Source organism: Xenopus laevis, chromosome 5L (assembly GCF_017654675.1).
Source record: "Xenopus laevis strain J_2021 chromosome 5L, Xenopus_laevis_v10.1, whole genome shotgun sequence".
NCBI lineage: Eukaryota > Metazoa > Chordata > Amphibia > Anura > Pipidae > Xenopus > Xenopus laevis.
The window spans coordinates 43,880,406-43,900,766 of NC_054379.1; the positions used below are offsets into that span (position 1 = coordinate 43,880,406).

At 36.4% G+C, this 20,361-nt stretch overlaps 1 protein-coding gene across 16 annotated transcripts in view; it reads right to left on the minus strand.

Annotated features, from left to right (window-relative positions):
- The window catches only part of LOC108716663 (adhesion G-protein coupled receptor G6), a 107,640-nt gene that overhangs the window by 44,372 nt on the left and 42,907 nt on the right, over positions 1-20,361 (minus strand). For 8 of the 16 annotated variants that reach the window (XM_041562704.1, XM_018262969.2, XM_041562706.1 and 5 more), the window contains exons 3-10: positions 19,357-19,698; positions 16,881-17,504; positions 15,200-15,268; positions 12,545-12,610; positions 8,689-10,437; positions 7,163-7,231; positions 3,517-3,597; positions 2,922-3,002 (exon numbers count right to left, since the gene is read on the minus strand). In XM_041562704.1, coding sequence (XP_041418638.1) covers positions 2,922-3,002; positions 3,517-3,597; positions 7,163-7,231; positions 8,689-10,437; positions 12,545-12,610; positions 15,200-15,268; positions 16,881-17,504; positions 19,357-19,698 — 3,081 coding nt within the window. The remainder of the gene's footprint in view (positions 1-2,921; positions 3,003-3,516; positions 3,598-7,162; positions 7,232-8,688; positions 10,438-12,544; positions 12,611-15,199; positions 15,269-16,880; positions 17,505-19,356; positions 19,699-20,361) is intronic. The other 8 variants (XM_041562707.1, XM_041562705.1, XM_041562708.1 and 5 more) reach the window with 6 other exon arrangements.

The window sequence follows — 20,361 nt, forward strand, 5'->3', positions numbered from 1 at the left end:
GGGCCCCCTAACAATCATTTTAAATGCTAACAAAAACCAAAAACAAATACCAGGCTTATGTTCCACGGGCAGAGCAGGGCACACAAAGGGAGCATAGGGAAGACATTTTACACATTATACATACTTATACTTATAAAGTTATACAAAGTTTTAGGGGCAGATTTATCAAGGGTCGAATTTCGAAGTAAAAAATACTTCGACATTCGACCATCTAATTAAAATACTTTGACTTATATCGAAGTCGAAGGATTTTTCACCGAATTTGGCCATCAAACGATCGAAGTAAAATCGTTCGATCGAACAATTTTAGCGTACAATCGAACTATTTTACTTCGATGTGTGAAGACTTAGAAAAATGCATTAGAAGGTCCCCATAGGCTAACATAGCACTTCAGCAGGTTTAATTTGGCGAACTATTGAAGTCGAAGTTTTTTTAAAGAGACACTACTTTGATTATCAAATATTCAAACTATTTTACTTCGAATCGAATTCAAAGTAAATTCGTAGTATCCTATACTTCGAATTTTTTTACTTCAAAAATTCCCTCAAATTCACTTTGACCCTTGATAAATCTGCCCCTTAAAATTTACACATGGTAAGCAGATACAGCAGGCAGACTTTGATTTGGAGGCCACAAAAGGGGGGTCGTGGGCCACCAGTTGGACAGCCCTGGTTTATATAAATAAGCTGTTGTGTAGCAATGAGGGCAGCTATTCAAAGGAGAAAAGGCTCAAGTTACACAGCAGATAGCAGATAAGCTCTGTAAAACATAATTTTATCGGTTATCCACTATTTAACCTGTGCCATACAGCCTTTTTTCAGTTTCCGCCATTGCTACACAGCAACTTGTTTATATGAACTATAGTAGTGTTTCTGAAGCAAACACATCACTTTTACCAGTGCAGGGCAACACTACATGATATTTTCATTACTTTAAAACACTTTCATTTTTTGGTGGTACTGCTCCTTTAATCCAGTTTTAGCCTAATGCCAGATGAAGCTGAAAACCAGCCTGATGAAATACAGGCTGAGAATCATGCCCTATGCTGACACTAGCATTCTGTCCTGCCTGCATCAGGAACAATGTCGGATAGTTTACCTAAAGTAACATTTCCTGGTTTTATTAGTTAATTTAAGAATTATCATTGGTAGATTATTGTATGAAAAGATTGTATAAGCTACTTGTTCAATACTAAATGTGATTCTGCAATAACAAAATTAGAATTGTATTAATACAGTGATAACAATAATATACTGTATGCTTTATATTTTTTTCTATACTTTTTTCCCCTTACCAGGACTAGGGCTAAAAGTTGTGGTTAGTTGAGTAGTTCTCAAGGTTCTCAAAGATGCTAAGACCGTGCTTAGGGGCCGATTCATCAAGGGTCGAATATCGAGGGTTAATTAACCCTCGATATTCAACTAGGAACTAAAATCCTTCGACTATCGAAGTCGAAGGATTTAGCGCAAATGCTGCGATCGAACGATCGAAGGATTATTCCTTCGATCGAACGATTAAATCCTTCGAATCGAACGATTCGAAGGATTTTAATCCAACGATCGAAGGAATATCCTTCGATCAAAAAAACTTAGGCAAGCCTATGGGGACCTTCCCCATAGGCTAACATTGACTTCGGTAGCTTTTAGCTGCCGAAGTAGGGGGTCGAAGTTTTTTTTAAAGAGGCAGTACTTCGACTATAGAATGGTCGAATAGTCGAACGATTTTTAGTTCGAATCCTTCGATTCGTAGTCGTAGTCGTAGTCGAAGGTCGAAGTAGCCCATTCGATGGTCGAAGTAGCCCAAAAACACTTCGAAATTCGAAGTTTTTTTACTTCGAATCCTTCACTCGAGCTTGATGAATCGGCCCCTTAGAGTAGCTACGAGAAAGACAAAATATTTACATGCATTTTAAGTTAAAGTTTAAATTCCATGCATTTTAAAAACAGTGAAGTAATTGCAATGCAAGCACCATTCATCTGATTTCACCCTATGCAGAGCACTTCCATCTAATTTTATAAAATGAAGGTTAAAGGGGTGGTTCACCTTTAAATAGACTTTTAGCATGTTATAGAATGACCAATTCTAAGCAACTTTTTAAATTGTTTTTCATAATTTATTTTTTATAGTGTTTTCATTATTTGCCTTCTTCTTCTGATTCTTTCCAGCTTTCAAATGGGGGTCACTGACCCCATCCACAAATGCTCTGTAACGCTACACATTTATTGTTATTGCTACTTTTGATTACTCGTCTTTCTTTTTACGTCCTCTCCTATTCATATTCTAATCTCTTGTTCAAAGAAATGAATGGTTGCTAGGGTATTTTGGACCCAAGTAACCAGTTTGCTGAAACTGTAAACTGGAGAGCTGCTGAATAAAAAATGAAATAACTCAAAAACCACAAATAATAAAAAATGAAAACCAATTGCAAATTGTCTCAGAATAACACTAACTACGTTATAGTAAACGTCAACACAAAGGTGAATAGCCCCTTTAAAGGATTTTTGCTTATTTTATCACAGTATCAGTGATACCATTTGGCCATGCTAATATCTAAAGCATTAAATACAACACTTTTTAGCATGTTTTAATATATTGCCCAAACAGAGGATCATCCAACCTATTCTTGCATACTGGATAGTAAAAGTATTAGTAGCTGTACATATACGTATGCTTTATTACTACATGTAATACTGCTGCACTCTCAGTAATAAATGCTGATGATGATATTAGGGAATGATAAAACTAAGCACAATATACATTTTGCATCCTATTACACTTGTGTGTTCTGGTCTCTTGAACTTTTGTTTCTCACACAAACATTGCACAGCCTAAGTACAACCATTTATAAACTTCAAGGCATATGTGTGTATGCGACTGTGCATATATGTGAGCATAGGCTTCATACACATTGTTTCCTTACCAGAATTTGTGCTATAGTTTGTGGTCCTATCAGATGAGTTAGTAGGGCTCAAGGGAGATGGTGAATCAGTACTCAGAGTAGCTGGGAAAACATAGTAATAAGTGAACATGCATTGAAAGACATGCTTAGAGTGACATGCATTATGAAAACAATACAGAAAATGTAAACTAAAAATCATGCAAAAAACATGCGTTATGTATGGAATAAAAAAAAAATGACATAACTACTGTATGTTGAGATGTTGAAGTCTGATGCAACTGAAAAGGACATTTAACTCAAGGTTTTTCCTTGTGATACAATATGTCACAGACATTTTGTTGATAATGCTATGCAATTAATAACATTACAGCAATGGTGTTTGTAACAATGATAAACAGTCTAGATGGCCTGAATTATTCAAGTTTTTATGAAACACATCAGTTGATGTATTTAATCCATGCAATATTTTAAAGGATTTTCAGGCCAATTCTTCCATTAAAAGACTTATTATATGAAACTACACAATAAGCAAAACCATTTATAAACTTCAAGATATATGTGTGTGTGCGACTGTGCATGTATGTGAGCATAGGCTTCATACACATTGTTTCCTTACCAGAATTTGTGCTATAGTTTGTGGTCCTATCAAATGAGTTAGTAGGGCTCAAGGGAAATGGTGAGGCAGTACTCAGAGTAGCTGGGAAAACATGGTAAGAAGTGAACATGCATTGAAAGACATGCATAATGAAAACAATATGGAAATCATGCAAACATGCGGTATATATGAAATTAAAAAAATTACATAACCATGTTTCGTTGTTGGACGTTTGATATTTAACTCAAGATTCTTCCATGTGATACACATAAAAATATTTTGTTGATTACAGTATACAATTAATAATACTACAGCAACGATGGAAAGTAGTCTAGATGGCCTGAGTTATCCAGGTTTTTACCAAACACTTCAATTAAAGCACTCGTACTGCGCAATTGTTTTTAAGTTTTATCAGGACAATCATTCCATTAAAAGACATATTATATTCAACTATTTACAGTTATAGACTGTTGACAATGATAGTAAGATGTTAAAAGAATTATCCAAGACTACATATCCAGGACTCACAGTGTAACATCCAAGGGGCTATATATGGTTTGCCCCAATCAATATCAATCTGTGAATAATCTGCAAAGAATTGAAAGAACTAAAATGGATTAGATGTGCCCAGTAGTTGTGTCATTTTGTATTATGCCAGATGTCAATAATGTTAAAGATAATAATCACCATTTCTGTCATTGTGGATCATTGTTGATCACTTGATGTTGACTATATACCCCATTGCTGATTTACAAACATACTATCATATTATTAGATGTTTCCTTACCAGCTGCTAAGATAAAGCTATTACCATAGAGTATTCATAATTCAAAGCAGTCCTTGCTCCAGTGGAACTCACACTCTACGGTCCCTATCACATAAACATACACTATATGGTCAATTTTATCAGAATACAGTGCAATACAGTTTTTCTTCAGCACACCACTTACTTCTTCCTGGGTGCATCCACTCCCAAGCTGCCTCCAAGTCAGCCAAATTCCTTATCTTAAATAATGGGATATGAAGCACACCATCCTCAGGCTTTGCCTTTAAAACATTTTATTGCAGTGGAAAGTAACACAATCTTTGGGGGAAAACCAGAGAAAGGGAATGGGTTTTCCCCGAAAGCTTGTATTACTTTCCGGTGTAATAAAATGTTTTAAAGGCAAAGCTTGAGGATGGTGTGCTTCAAATCCTGTTATTCAAGACAATTTTATCAGAAGCCAATAAATTGTCTTATGTGTTTTTGAAGTGTAGGAGGAAACCAGAGTGAGAGGAGGAACCCAAAGCATTCACTGAGAGGAAACACAAACTCCCTGTAGATAAAGCCCTGGATAGAATCCGACCCTGGATCCCAGTTCTGCAAAGCATTCATTGTTTGGGGACGTTTAGGTGACTCACAACCATAAATAATCGAAAAAGCTCAAAATTGTATGTAAGGGGCCACAGATTATTCCAAATAGCAAAAATATTGATTAATATATAGAAATAGTAGGGTCACCTGTCATGCCCTGTCCTCCTTCTATTCCCTGTTCTCTGAAACAGATAGTATCCATGGGTGTTTTCCTGAACACCACTATAAAGAGTTTATATTCTCAGACTTTAGAAAATGATCTGTAAATGGGTTATCCATGAGTTTTCCAATACAAGTGTATTTCTCTATCAGGGCCTACACTGAAGCAAGGACAGGTAGAGCAGAAAAAGATCAACCACTGGCCAATACATCTGTAGAAAATCCTACAGCTTGACTAGGGCCAGTCTTTGGGGTGATGGACCTTTGAAAAAGGCACGGGATGCAAATTTTCCGTAACCCTTAATACTCAGATGACAAATCATACTACTCTTTCCAAGCTAGTCTCACCACTTGTGTACAGAAACCCCAATAACTCATAAGAAGAAGGTCTAGAGTACAAAATGATCTATTATACTATCTTATCAAAAGTGTTTGAACTCCTACCTGCATAACATCTAATTCAGAAAGTTTGTCCTCCCTTTACTGCTAAAAGTGCCTCAACTTTTCTGTTAAAGCTTTCCACAAAATTTTGGAACATTGGTTATGAGATTCTGTACAGGCCTTGCTTTTGGTAAGAGGGTCATAATCATGCTGAAACATTAATAAGTGTTCCCAAACTGCTGCCACAAATTAGAAAGCATAGAATTTCAAGAATGTCATTGTACAGTGTATTGTTTTGCTTTCACTGGAACCAAAGAACCTAGACCAAACTAGAAAAACCATGAAATGGTTTCAACAATTATTCCTTCACCACCAAACTTTACAGTCTGCATTACACATTCAAGCAGGTAGCATTCTAACATACATCAAACCAAGAGTCATCCTACAATAATGACAATAAAAATGTGATCTATTTTTCCAAAAAATGTGTTTCCACTGCTCCAGAGTCCATAGAAGACAACCTTTACTCCATTCCAGCCATTGCTTAGCATTTGAGGCACGCTGGTGCAGCTGTTCAAACAAAAGCCTTTGTGTTTACTTCCAGAGACAGTTTGAAACTCTGCAGTGAGAGTTTTAATAAGTGATTTCAGAACTGTCTGGGCATTTTTAACCAAATCAACCAAAACAACTTGGAACACCCATGACTTTAGAAAAGGATAAGCTTTCAATTAAAATGTTTTGGTCCCTAAAGGGAACCTTTCTTCAACCCTCCTGTTTGTTTTGAAGAAGATTGATAGACTAAAACATCCATCCAAATGAAAAAAAAAATTAGATCTTTTTTGGCATTTATAAAAAGTGTCACACAATGTCCAAAGGCACCCAGACAGTTTTAACATCACATATTGAAAACATGCCTGGATTTTGGGCTTGGGCGCCGGAGCGCTGAAGATTACCAGTATAGGAGTATAGGACCTGTCATAGTAAAGCAGAGGTATTTTTTGGTCTAACTACCACTTTGAGGTCAAAACGTGTTTAGAACCTTTGTTAGTCCATAACAAGACTACAGAATGTGAATACACAGCTGTATAATTGCAGGCCCTTGGAATGGGCATCCAGGAGAATCTAAAAGGAAAACAGGTATTTTACTCAAATCTTTCCCTAACTATCCTTCAGAGTGGGTCCCCCTACCACTTTTCTCCTAGGGAGGGGGAAGTTCCACAGTCTGGAATCCACTGCAGTAGTGCCTTTGCAAAACAAAAAGCTATTTCTTTTTACGGACAGTTTTAGATTTCATGGGTTGCAAATTCTATATCTATAAGCCTGGTTAATATATAGTGAAGTTGCAACTGTAGTGTATATTACTCCATTGTGCAGAGAAAACATCACTACATAGATTTTATACATAGAATCAAAGGAGAAATCTCAGTGGGAATCCACAGTCATTACTCACACTGCCATTGGATGGGGGCAGCACACTGTATATTGTAAATATTAATATTTTGCAACTGATGACACAATGTGCAGTAACAGTTATGTGACCCTTACTTAAACTGAAGTACAGTCTTTCCTTTTAGTTAACTGTCATAGCAATATATTGTCCAATACTGTGCTAAAGGTGCAGATAGCATCAGTAAGCAAGCAAGCAGACAGTATTCCTGCAGGTATATTATCTGCTGTAGGAATCACCTTACATTCCCAGAGTGTTTCATATACAGCTAAACTTACATAACAAAGCAAAAGGAGAAATAATTATTTAAACAATGCATTTCTTACCATTTGTTACACTAGAAGCAGAAGTAGTAATGCTGTTTAAGGATGATGGCAAAGCAGTGCTTATGGTGGCTGGCAGAAAAAGACAAATGGAAGTGAAAATGCATGCCAAAGCAAATTTACCATGCATAAACACATTAATAAAGCAAAGCAATAAATAAAGCAAAAGTTATTGTTATTGGTCACATGCACTGCACATAATAATGTGTTTCTAATACGTATGTGTCATTATTAACTTATAAACATGACCATTTTAATTACATTCAATATTACCAATCAAGTATCATATTATTTGGCTTTTGGGGGATGAAGTCCTATTGTGTTTTTTGTTTTATATTATGGTGATTTTAAACGTGTCACTTTTTTTCCTATTTACTTATATAATTAGCTGTGTGTTTTATCCTCCCATATGTTTTATGGAGGTAAGGCTCCATTTATTTTAACATACACAATTTTGAAAAAGAAGAAATATCAAAGACTACCATCCTCCAAATATATTCAAATTAACTTGTTTAAGTTTTGAATATATAAACAAAGGGGAAAGGAGACTAAATGGATGCCCTAGACCAGTGATCCCCAACCAGTAGCTCGTGAGCAACATGTTGCTCTCCAACCCCTTGGATGTTGCTCCCAGTGGCCTCAAAGCAGATGCTTATTTTTGAATTCCTGGCTTACAGGCAAGTTTTGGTTGCATAAAAACCAAATGTACTGCCAAACAGAGCCTCCTGTAGGCTACCATTCCATATAGGGGCTACCAAACAGCCAATCACAGCCCTTATTTGACATCCCCATAGACATTTTCATGCTTGTGTTGCTCTCCAACTGTTTTTTACATTTAAATGTGGCTCACGAGTAAAAAAGGTTGGGGACCCCTGCCCTAGACTTTTAATCAGTGGCAATGTGCACATTTTGGCCTATGACTGAGATAAGCAGTGGCTGTCTGCAAATATGGAATCTTTATTCTCCCATTGTATTTACCAAGCCAGCTGGCAATTAAGTACAAACCAAGATAAAAAAAAATCTACTCATCCATCAACCCCAACTGACAGTGGACTTAGGTCCTAGTAATGAGCTTTAGAAGAGCCGAATACATTTAAGATACATACGGGATATGTGTTTTATCCCATTGGATTTTAAATTAGACACAAGCCATGATAAATTAACCATGGTTGTGATGTTTTTATTTATTTTAAACACCAACATTTTCATTTTCTTCTTATTTAAAGAAGGAAGGTGGCAAAATTACTTAATTTGAACTGGAAAGGTATGTCCTAGATTCTAATAGAAAGCATTAATTACAGGTGTTGAGCCTTAACGTTGTGGTATACGTTTTATAACTGCAATAAAATCAGCCAAGCTGGTCCTCTTGCTAAGATGAGAGTTGGATGGTAATGATGGCATTAATTGTTAGGTTATAGGCTGTTGCTAAATTTGCTTCTGAGAGTTGTTATGTTACCTTAGGGAGCAGTGGAGACTAGTGTATCTGTGCAGAAAACATATATTATCCAACAGGCTTGACATCTCCTTACCCAGTGTGGCAGAGGTAGTTATGGCAGTGGTTGATGTAGTGGTGGCAGTAAATGATAAAGCAGAACCAGTGGATGTTACAGAAGTGTATGGTACAGCTGATGACAAATTGGATGATATGATAGATGGTTCAGTCCTTGTTACAGGCGATGGCAACGATGAATGTACAGTTGATGACACTGGAGATGGTACAGTAGATGACAACATGGATTTTACAGTAGTTTCAGAGGAAGTCACAGGAGATGACATAGTAGGTGATAAAGTCAATGGCACAGTAGATGACATGATAGATGACACTGTCACTGGTACGGCATATGACAAAACAGATGGTACAGTAGATGAAGTGGTGGAAGATTTAGTGGACATAGTAGATAGTAGAGTGGATCGTATACTAGATGACATGTTAGATTCTTCAGTGGATTTTGATAACGCGGGAGATGATACAGAGGATGGTATAGTAGATGACAACATGGATGGTATGGTGGATTTCAAAAGGGATGGTTCAATAGATAGTATGGTAGAGGATACAGTGCTTTGTACATTAGATGAATTTCTGGATGCCTCATTGGATAGTGCAGATGTTGATTTGATAAATGGTCCATTATATGCTAAATTAGATGATGCAGTAGGTTGTGCACTAGATGACTTGCTAGGCAGTTTATTAGATGATGACGTAGATGATATGGTAGATGATACAGAAGTTAGTAGAAGAGATGTTATAGTAGATGGTGCAGTAGGTGATTTGGTAGATGGTCCATTAGATGCTACATTAGATGATACCAAAGATCGTTCACTAGATAACTTGCTAGACATTTTATTAGAGGATAAAGTAGATGATATGGTAGATGATACATTGGATAGTAGCGGAGATGCTATTGTAGATGGTGCAGTAGGTGATTTGGTTGATGGTCCATTAGATGCTACATTCAATGATACAAAAGATTGTTCCCTAGATGAATTGCTAGAAGTTTTATTAGATGATGACGTAGATGATATGGTAGATGATACATTGGATAGTAGAGTAGATGCTTTAGTAGATGGTTCAGTAGGTGATTTGGTAGATGGTCGATTAGATGCTACATTAGATGATACCACAGATCGCTCACTAGATGACTTGCTAGACATTTTTTTAGATGATGAAGAAGATGATATGGTAGATGATACATTGGATAGTAGAGGAGATGCTATAGTAGATCGTTCAGTAGGTGATTTGGTAGATGGTCGATTAGATGCTACATTAGATGATACCACAGATCGCTCACTAGATGACTTGCTAGACATTTTTTTAGATGATGAAGAAGATGATATGGTAGATGATACATTGGATAGTAGAGGAGATGCTATAGTAGATCGTTCAGTAGGTGATTTGTTAGATGGTCCATTAGATGATACATTAGATGATACCAAAGATCGTTCACTAGATGAATGGCTATTGCCATTAGATAATTTATTAAATGATACTGAAGATCGTGCACTAGAAGACTTGTTAGATGTCTTAGCAGATGATGAAGTAGATGGTATGGTAGATGACACAGTGGATAATAGAGAAGATGCGATAGCAGATGATACACTGGATGATACACTAGATGACATGGCGGATGGTGCATTAGTTGATATGGTAGATACTACTGTAGATGCTACAGAAGATGATATGATGGATGTTACAGGAGATGCTATAGTAGACGATACATTGGATGGTACAGTAGATGATACAGTAAATGGTACAGTAGATGATATGGTAGTTGCTGGTGCTGAGAGATAAGAGAAAGGTGAATTTGGGTGAATGATTTAGTAATAATTTGCAAATGAGCCTGTCACATATGTTAAAGTGGCTATAATAGCCTTAACAGTGAGATATTTTATCCCTTGCAAGATAATAAGTTCAAACAAGGGTGTTACATTAAGCTACATACTATACAACTAATGGTTTGATTACCAAGATGTTTGTCTACTCTAGAACTAATGATTGGGTTATAGATAACCATGTTATTAGTGGTCAGTGTGGATAGAAATAGTTGTTATAGAAGATGGCAAAATAAACAATATATTTGAAAATTACAAATAAAGTATACCATAGTACCATGATGAATACGAAAAAATCGTAAAGAAGGAAAAAATATTGTTAAAGTGATTAATGCAACATGCAGTTCCTAAATGGACACTGAATGCAAGAAAAAAAGCAAAAGGCTGTGATTATAGAGGCAGTTAGTGGCGTATTTACTTCTGGAAAAAGAGGCTATTTCCCACAACAGATGTATTCATAGTTATTGTATCTTTTGACTAGATATAGTTTATCAGGGAAATTATAGCTTTGCTGATTATATAATATTCCATTTTCTCATGTCATCAGTGACACTGTAATAGCCTGATTTGCATTAACTACATATCACTTAAAGGGGAACCGTCACCCCAAAAAAAGTATTCAAAATCCTATTTCAACACATTAGTCAAGCAAAATAAACTTTAATTACACTATATAAATTATTTGAATCTTGTTTCCATCAGTCTGGGAATTCATAATTATAGCAAGCAGGCAGGAGCCATTTTGTGGACACTGCCATTAATGCAAGCCTTGCATCATCTTGTTTGTGCACCAGAATGGGGGACGCAATGTCCATCCCCATGCCCTGGTTACACAATTAAACAGTAAAGAGAACGGGGCAATGTGTGGGGAGCAGTGACATCTAGAAAGTGCTGAATGGAAAGTGAAAGTATTTGTCTGCCTCACCTCTATGCCTAAGGTATAGAGGAGGGGCAGACAATATTTGATTGACAGCTGAGATTATTAAATGAGTTTAAAACAGCTATGAATGCTTTAATAAAAATAGAAATTGGATTTCATGTTTAATTTGAAAAGGAATTTTTTTTTTTATGTTTGTGTCTTTTTGACAGGTCTACTTTACAATTAGTCAAACAAATTAGACATAACATCCCTTTTTGTTGTTTCCCTCCCAGCCCCTGGTAGTGTGCTTGGTTGCTCTTTTAGATTTTCCTATACTAGATATTCCCTTAGTACAGTTTACCAGCTTTCATAAATGTAAAGGGCCAATGGATATATATATATATATATATATATATATATATATATATATATATATATATATATATATATATATACAGTATATATATATATATACAGTATATATATATATATATATATATATATATATATATATATATATATGTGTGTGCCTGGTTGCTCAGGTTCTTTAATGGCACTTAAAGACAGTGATGTCATAATGCATGTCAACAAATAAGGAATAATAAGATTGGCTGTATTGTTGGAAAGCATTCTGATAGATTCTTCAACTCATAAAGGTGGCAATACACATTATAATTACGATTGTTCGTTCATTTGTATTACAAATGTTAAGAGCTGAATCATCCGAAAAATGTAGAAACAATAGAATTCTACCTCTATCTGATGATTCAGCAGGACTCTTTGCCAATGACCAGGCACCTTCATTAGCCGTCTGTTGGTCGATCGATGAGATGATGGATATCAAAGTTTTTTGCTGATAATGGTCGCTCTGTCTCCCACCATACATCTACTGAATATTGTACATTACTACAATAATATCCGTGTGTATGGCCACCTTAAGGGTGCCATAGTGAATTAGCTACCATTAGGAGCAGTAGTATCAGCTTATCCCACTAAAATAAATGTTTGTTTTTCCTTTTAAAAATTCAGTATCAAAAGGTACAATAACATTTAACTCATCTGATTTATGATTATTGTGATTAATACACATCCGGGGCCAAAGAATTTCCTCACCAGTAAATGACACCTAGAAAGTAATATACCAAAAAGGAAAAGAACCAAGGCTCTGTGTATTTTAGTGGAGTCCATTTTCTTACCAGTTGTGGCAGTAGTTGTGGCAGTAGTTGCTGGTTTTTGTTTAGTAGCTGACTGAGCAGCAGTTGCTGGTAATAAAGGCGAGAGAGATGTAAAATTGAGTGCAAGCTCTGTTAATACTTTCTCAGCACATAACTTGTTTGACGTGCCTCACTGTGGAGCCTGCCATTGACCCTTGTGCAGAGGTGTTTACCTTGGAGATCTGATATTAGGAAAACATGCACTGTGCCCATGGCACTCTATGGATAAGGCTTATTTACATTATGTGGTGGGGTTGGGTGTGCAACTTATATATGGGTTTAAGCAAAATAACAATTTAAACTACTACTACAAATTCTTTCTGCAGTTTAAGAATGGCAATTTGATTGTAAATCAACATATTCTTACAAACATTGCAAATCCTAAAGGAAACAGCAACAGAAAAGTTTCCAGGGTCAGACTGGCTTGCTGGTTACAGGGAGAAATCCCAGTGGGCCCCGCTACACCTGGCCAGCTGCAAATTTCTATTTTAAAACAAAAATTAATCTCTTGAAGACACCAGAGGAAGATTTTAGCAGCCTGTTTAGTAGACAAAGTTCAGCACTGAACATCACAAATACACTATATTAACTACCCACAAGGCAGAGTATCTTTACTAGGGCAGCTGGTAACTGTCAGCATCCCCTTATCAACATGTAAAAAAAACCGGAGAGTTCTGCATTCTAAAACAGTCCAGTAAAAGATAACATGAATGTCTGACAGCACATAAAGCAGTCAGTGTGCAACAATTCCATGCAATGTACTATAAGGAAGGGAAGGAAGGCTGGTCATTATTATTCTACATAAATATTAAAAGCAAATAAACAACAGTCAAATGTCTATTTCTTTCAGGTCATCCCTACGCGTGTGTAGCCTCCTACAATTCCACCAGGACTTACCCTATCGTCCATGACATGTTGCGTTTTGTCTCACAACTTTTTTTGCAGCAGCAAAAGCCAAAAAATTCCTTGCCATTGTGGCCTCTGAATACCACTGCAGGTTAAATACTCAAATATTCAACCAAACTTCTTATGTAAATTGTGAAAATGCACAGAAATCTGTCCACAGGCATTTTGATACAGGATTACAAGATTTGATTATTTTACCTGAGGCAATCCTCAGCAGGACACGTTTTTTGGGAATTTGTTGACAAAATGTCATGTGTGTCATTCCCATAAGGGTAATGGCACATTTTAGGTACTAAATCACACGTCGCTTCCAATTGCCCTCCCCCCAACAGAAAAATAAAAAGCTTGACAGGTTTTAGGTGCCAAGCTTCTTATTTGTCTTGAAGACATGGGGTATGTCTATTGATAAAGTTACAAATGAAGTAATGCAAGACAGTAATCAGGAAAAAAAATAACAAAATGCCTCATTTAAACATATTGAACATTGGTTTTATGACCTTCTAGCACCAAATCTTCAAATTACAGGAAAGCCATCTCCCATAGAACTTTTTTGAAAATGATTTCCTTTTTCTCTGTAATAATAACAAAACAGAACTTGTTCTTGATCGGAACTCAGTATAAATCCATATTGGTGGCAAAAGAATCTCACTGGGTTTATAAAGCGTTATGTTTTTAGTAGACTTAAGGTATGTTCATTCAATTTATGGAAAAACTCCTTATCCAAAAAAAACCCTGGTCCTAAACATTGCAGATTAAAGATTCCATACCTGTATTCCACTTGCAATGACTATTATACCTTGTATCATGTTAAAAATGTTTTCTCATCTAATTAAGCATTTAAATTAAAGACGTAGATATAAATTACAGGAAGCGAATAACTAGAAATGTTAAGTAAATACTATATAAATGTCTTTATTTTGATGCTATCCTTCTTTCTTTCTGTATCCCCATTCCCCCCCTTTTTCTTATGAAAAATTATAAATAAAGAATTAAAATAAAAAAAATAAAGACATGTTTTCACTGTGTCAAACACATATGCTCTAAAAATTAAAATGTAACCCCTTTCTGACAACAGTGAGCTGTGAAAAAGAGCTAAGTAGACTCTCCCATTGTTTATTTTTTTTACTGAGTTCACATTTGGCATCTAGGCACAGTAGTGGTCTTCCCTCTCATCAAATCCTCGCCAAATACACAATTTACACCTGTTTTCCACAGTGTAGAGCAATTGTGAAAGGAATCTGAATATACAACACTGACGACAGACCGTGGTATTACACATGTTGTCAACAAAGCTCAAACATATTCCACAGTGCTGTACAATACAAGGGTGAAAACATCAAAAATGAAAATGACATACAAATACTATACCATTATTTATGTTCATTTTATAGGGCCCTGATAGAGTATCTTCAGATCCTTTATGAAAGTTGCGCTAGTATATTGAACTTGATGTAGATATACCATGAACTGGATGAATGAGAACCTTCACCTACATACGCCCTGATAGAGGATATCAAATGCATAATGGTTGCTGCAGATTACAGTTTTGCTCATGTTACTGCATAACCCTCATAAAGAATTACTGTTCTGATATGTCAGCTTGAGCTGGCCATGAAGATTTGCTTCCATGCCTTAAAAACATATTTTTAAGTACTGTATATGGTATCGTTCAATATATATAAATACTGTACCAGTGGTCAGATTTAAGTTAAAAAAAAGTTACATTTGTACCTTGACATACGCCTCCAAGATTCTTACAGGTGGTTGTTACAGTAGAAGGTGTACTTGACAAGGTGGTACCTTAGGAAAGAATATCAAACAATGTAAGAATAAACACATAAGTCATTTCCAAAGTATTCAATTTTATATTTTCTATAAAAGAAATTATATTGGTGTGTGAAACATATATAAACCTCAGTATGTTTTAAAACATATGTTTGGAAAGTGAAACTGTAAATGTACATGTGTATGGGTTGAACGATCATAAAATAAATGTTGGGATATGTAAATATTTTGACCTCATAGAGGTATCACTTTAAAATTGTATTCCATTTACATATAAGGGGTTTGAAAGTTGTGTGAGTTTTTTTGTACCTCGAATGAACTGGAATGTAATGGAATGGAATGTAGTAGAATCTAGAACAACAAAACATCCATAAACCAAAGGGGACCCTGAATGGGAAAAAACTGGCTTCCTATATTCAGCACTGCGATACAGCTGGGTGTGACCAATTATTTCATATGGCACCATGTGACTCAGCAAATTAGAATGGCCTGGAATGCATAGCATGGCAATAGCACAGTCAAACAGAAGCAAGTTTGACACCTTTTAGGTCACTGAAACATGCAGAGAATTTAAACACATTTAAACCTGGGACACCTCCACAGGCAGCATGTCTGATAGGGGAGTTAGCAACAGGGAATGAAGAACAGGCTTCTACACTGACATATTTCTTTCAGTTACTACACATACAGCATGGGGCACTAGATGGCTCAGATATTAGTCCGTCTTTATGTGCAAAAGGATTTTATTACACATACCAGTATAAACTTCAAAGGAATGACAGTATGTGACACACTGAAAAGAAAAGTGTTTTCTACATATTCCTCGTTCTCTATACAATATGTTACTAATGCTGAAATGTTTTTATGTATGAGCAGCACTTGGACTGGGCCTGTATTAAGTTAGTATTCTGCACCCATGTATTTTAATATACTTAGAAGCCTTGAAGAGAAAATATTCTGAACAAGCAAAAATAAAAACATTGAGATGGCTTCAACACACTGAAATGGTCAATATGATCAGCTATGGTCCTACCATTTTATTGAGCTGAAGAAGAAATTTCTAAGCTGCAGAGTTGTTCCCTTTCACTTGTTACTGTACACTGGGGGGCATTTTTACTATGGGTCGAATATCGAGGGTTAATTTCGAAGTCGAAGGATTTATCGCATTTCGTTCGTTCGAACGATCGAAAGAAAAATTGGTCGATCGAACGATTAAATCCTTCGAATCGAACGATTCGAAGGATTTTAATACAACGATCGAACGATCTCCCTTCGATCAGAAATTACTTAGAAAGCCTATGGAAGGAAGGTCCCCATAGGCTAACATTGGTGCTCAGTAGGTTTTAGCTGGAGAAGTAGCTAGTCAAAGTTTTTTTTAAAGAGACAGTACTTCGACTATCGAATGGTCGAATAGTCAAACGATTTTTAGTTCGAATCGTTCGATTCGAAGTCAAAGTCGAAGGTCGAAGTAGCCAATTCGATGGTCGAAGTAGCCAAAAATTTTTTTTCGAAATTCATTCATTCTAATCCTTCACTCGAGCTAAGTAAATGTGCCCCTGGGTATGCCTTTATACAGAGGAGCATCTGGCAGAATGCTGTACGTTATTTTCAAGAAATATCAACTTACCACAACTGAGATCAGTTCCAGCTTTTCTTGCCCAAGATGGGATTGACCAAAAATCGTTTTCCCAGGTGACAATATTTCCTTTCTGATCACAGCTTAGGTTTGACAGAGCCACTGAATCGAAGGCCGTGTCCCAAAGGCGGAAATTGTAAATATCCCCTTGCAGGCTAGATGTTTTATTATCATAACAGCCTAACATTAGGCTTCCATTACCAGGAATGTGTATGTTCTTTGTATCTAAACAAGTTGAAGTCTGAAAGGTATTTAGGGTCTTCACGCCAACAAGTCCTGACCGGCTGTCCCAAGTTATGCAGACCTCTTGCAATGTTTCCGTGAAAAACTCCCCGGTTGCAGTTGATGAAGACAAAGTAAGGTTGAGAGGGCACTGTATGCCAGAGATATACACAAAATGGCCACTTGCAGTCTTTCCAAAACTGAGAAGTTCTGTTAAAGAATTCCAGTATGTCAATGCTTTCCATTCTGCTGGGCTGCTCCTGAATCGTGTTGCCTCAAAGCATACCGTAAACTGGCTTAGTGCTGGTACAAGAACTGTGCTTGTGACAGACACAATACCCAGACTTTGTTTTTGCGGTATAGTAACTTTTAGATTTCTCAAGCTTACAGGAACTGTTAAAAAGAAAAGAAAATAGTATTTTAGGTACAAACTTACATAACTAATAGCCCAGAATAATTTTAACCACACGTTCTAAAATTTACGCTTCACTGTCTTTCAGTATATAATAAAAAGATATGTCTACCTATTGATCTGACCCAAGTTAACACGAAAATATTTCATGTAGCGACTTCAATAATATGATCAACACTTTTTTTTTCCTAAGCCTCATTTCCTAATCAAATGTCCTAATTCAAATGATGTTTATTGTCCCAATAAAATTTATGGAGGCATGCTAACGTTTTAGATACTGTATATTTGTAGCGGTTTGTGGTATGGGACCTAAAACTCTTCAAAAAGCAACCAATGGGGGTAATTTTGTATTATGGTTATGTTTTGGTAAATTATGGGACCTGTTATCCAGAATGCATGGAACCTGGGGTTTTCCATATAACAGATCTTTTGTAATTTGAATCTCCACACCTTAAGACTACTAGAAAATCATCTACACATTAAATAAACCCAATAGGCTAGTTTTGCTTCCAATAAGGATTAATTATATCTTAGTTGGGATCAAGTACAATGTACTGTTTTATTATTACAGAGAAAGGGGAAATAATTTTTTAAAATTAGAATTGTTTTGATAAAATGGAGTATATGGGAGACAGCCTTTCTGTAATTCGGAGCTTTCTGGATAATGGGTTTCTGGATACAGGATCCCATACCTGTACCAGTAATGTTTCCCTATTCGATGTGATGAGCTCTTATGTAATTGTCAGAGAGCAGCATAGGTAGGGCCAATGCTTCACCTCAGAAAAAGTGTAATTAAATGAATCCTTCCTAGTTGGCATGAATTGGCTCAAATGTTCATGTATGTATGTATGCATCTTTTAACTACTAGCAATACAAACCATTGATTATGCAAATATTTGTGACTGCTATTTTTTACCCTCAAATACAAGCAAGTATACATTTACACTGTTAGTCTTAAACTAATATTATAGCAGTGCTGTATTTGGGAAGAGGCTCTGGTATTTGTGCCAGTAAATTTTACTAAGGGGGGGGGGTTATTTATCCGAATTTATCTCAATATTTTCTGATACAAACTGTGATCAAATCAGCTTGAGTTTTTTATGCTTATTTATTATTAAATTTTCCCGAAAATTTGATTTGTGGTAAAAAATCGGATTTTTTTTTTTTTCGATTTTTTCAGATTTTTTCATCCGATTTTCACTATTTTTTTTCACCCGAAAACTTCAGGATATTGCACAAAACCCAGCGCTGAAAACTGCCCCTTGAGGGCGCGAACAGGCAGATGCCCATCTCGTCAGTGCACAATGATTTTGGGGCCAAATGTAGCACATCTGCATTTTCAAATTTGTCAGCACTACTTTCATTCACAAAACAATGTACCGTATATACTCGAGTATAAGCCGAGTTTTTCAGCCCCCAAAATATGCTGAAAAACTCTATCTAGGTTTATACTCGGGTCAAGCGCAAAAACGGTCGCCGGCGTCCAAGAATAGTCGCCGGTGTCCAAGAATAGTCTCCAAGAATAGTCGCCAGCATCCAAGATTGGTCGTCGGCGTCCAAAAACGAGACGCCGGCACCTCCAATGGGAGCAGAAACCCTCAATTTTTTGATTGAAACTTACCAGAAGCTGCTGCATTTCTCACCCTAGGCTTATACTCGGCTTATACTTGAGTCAATAAGCTTTCCCAGTTTTTGGAGGTAAAATTAGGTACCTCGGCTTATACTCGGGACGGCTTATACTCGAGTATATACGGTAAATAGTTTTGAGGCTATGGAGTCAGAGTCTATATTGCCAAATTATGGGGTGGTTGTTGGTTGTGTGTATGTGCTTACCATGCTTATAGGTTGCATTGAAGCCTTTCCTTTGGATACTAAAGTCACTGAAAAACGATATGTTCATCATATTCCCAGTGGAGTTATATGTAAGGCCTCTTGCTGTTACACCACAATATTTGGTCGTTGTTTCTCCATTGCTTATAGAAACGTAGTCATACACGCAGTTCTGAGCTTCCTCAACATCAAAATCAACAAATGTGAGTTGAATGATAAATCCCCTTGGAGCCTGCAAGATCCACTTGCAGTCCTGGTTGTTGGGGTACAATTGAGAATAGCAAGGTGAAGTGACATTTCCAGTAGTTGCTGTCAAGGTTAACTTGCAGACAGTGCAACATGAAACTGTTGGACAGAAAGAAAAGCATAATCATAAAATACAGTGTCCAATGTTAATGTTAACAAAGTTTAGGGTAAAGCATTAATAAATATATGTATTACATGCACTGATATAAAACAATGCATTCAAATGATAATAGCAATATTATTATATTATAAAATGAGCCACAAACAGTTATTCAGAGCCAAAGCTAATGATTGTGCCTATTGTGTGTAATCTCCTCATTATATACTCATTTCTGCAAGCAGAACCTCATAACCCTCAACTACACGGAAATACAAGAAAATAAAATCTCCAATAAAAATATTAGGGGTTTTTGCGTCTAAAACCACATTTGTATATAATTGCACAAGGGACTCAGCCCCTTCTGCATTACATTCTGAATTGACCACTAGGGATGTAGCGAACGGCGGAAAAAATGTTCGCGAACATATTCGCGAACTTGCGACAAAACATGCGAATAGTTCGCGAACGTCGCGAACCCCATAGACTTCAATGGGAAGGCGAATTTTAAAAGCTAGAAAAGACATTTCTGGCCAGAAAAATGATTTTAAAGTTGTTTAAAGGGTGCAACGACCTGGACAGTGGCATGCCAGAGGGGGATCAAGGGCAAAAATGTATCTGAAAAATCCATTGTTGACACAGCGCTGCGTTTTGTGCTGTAAAGG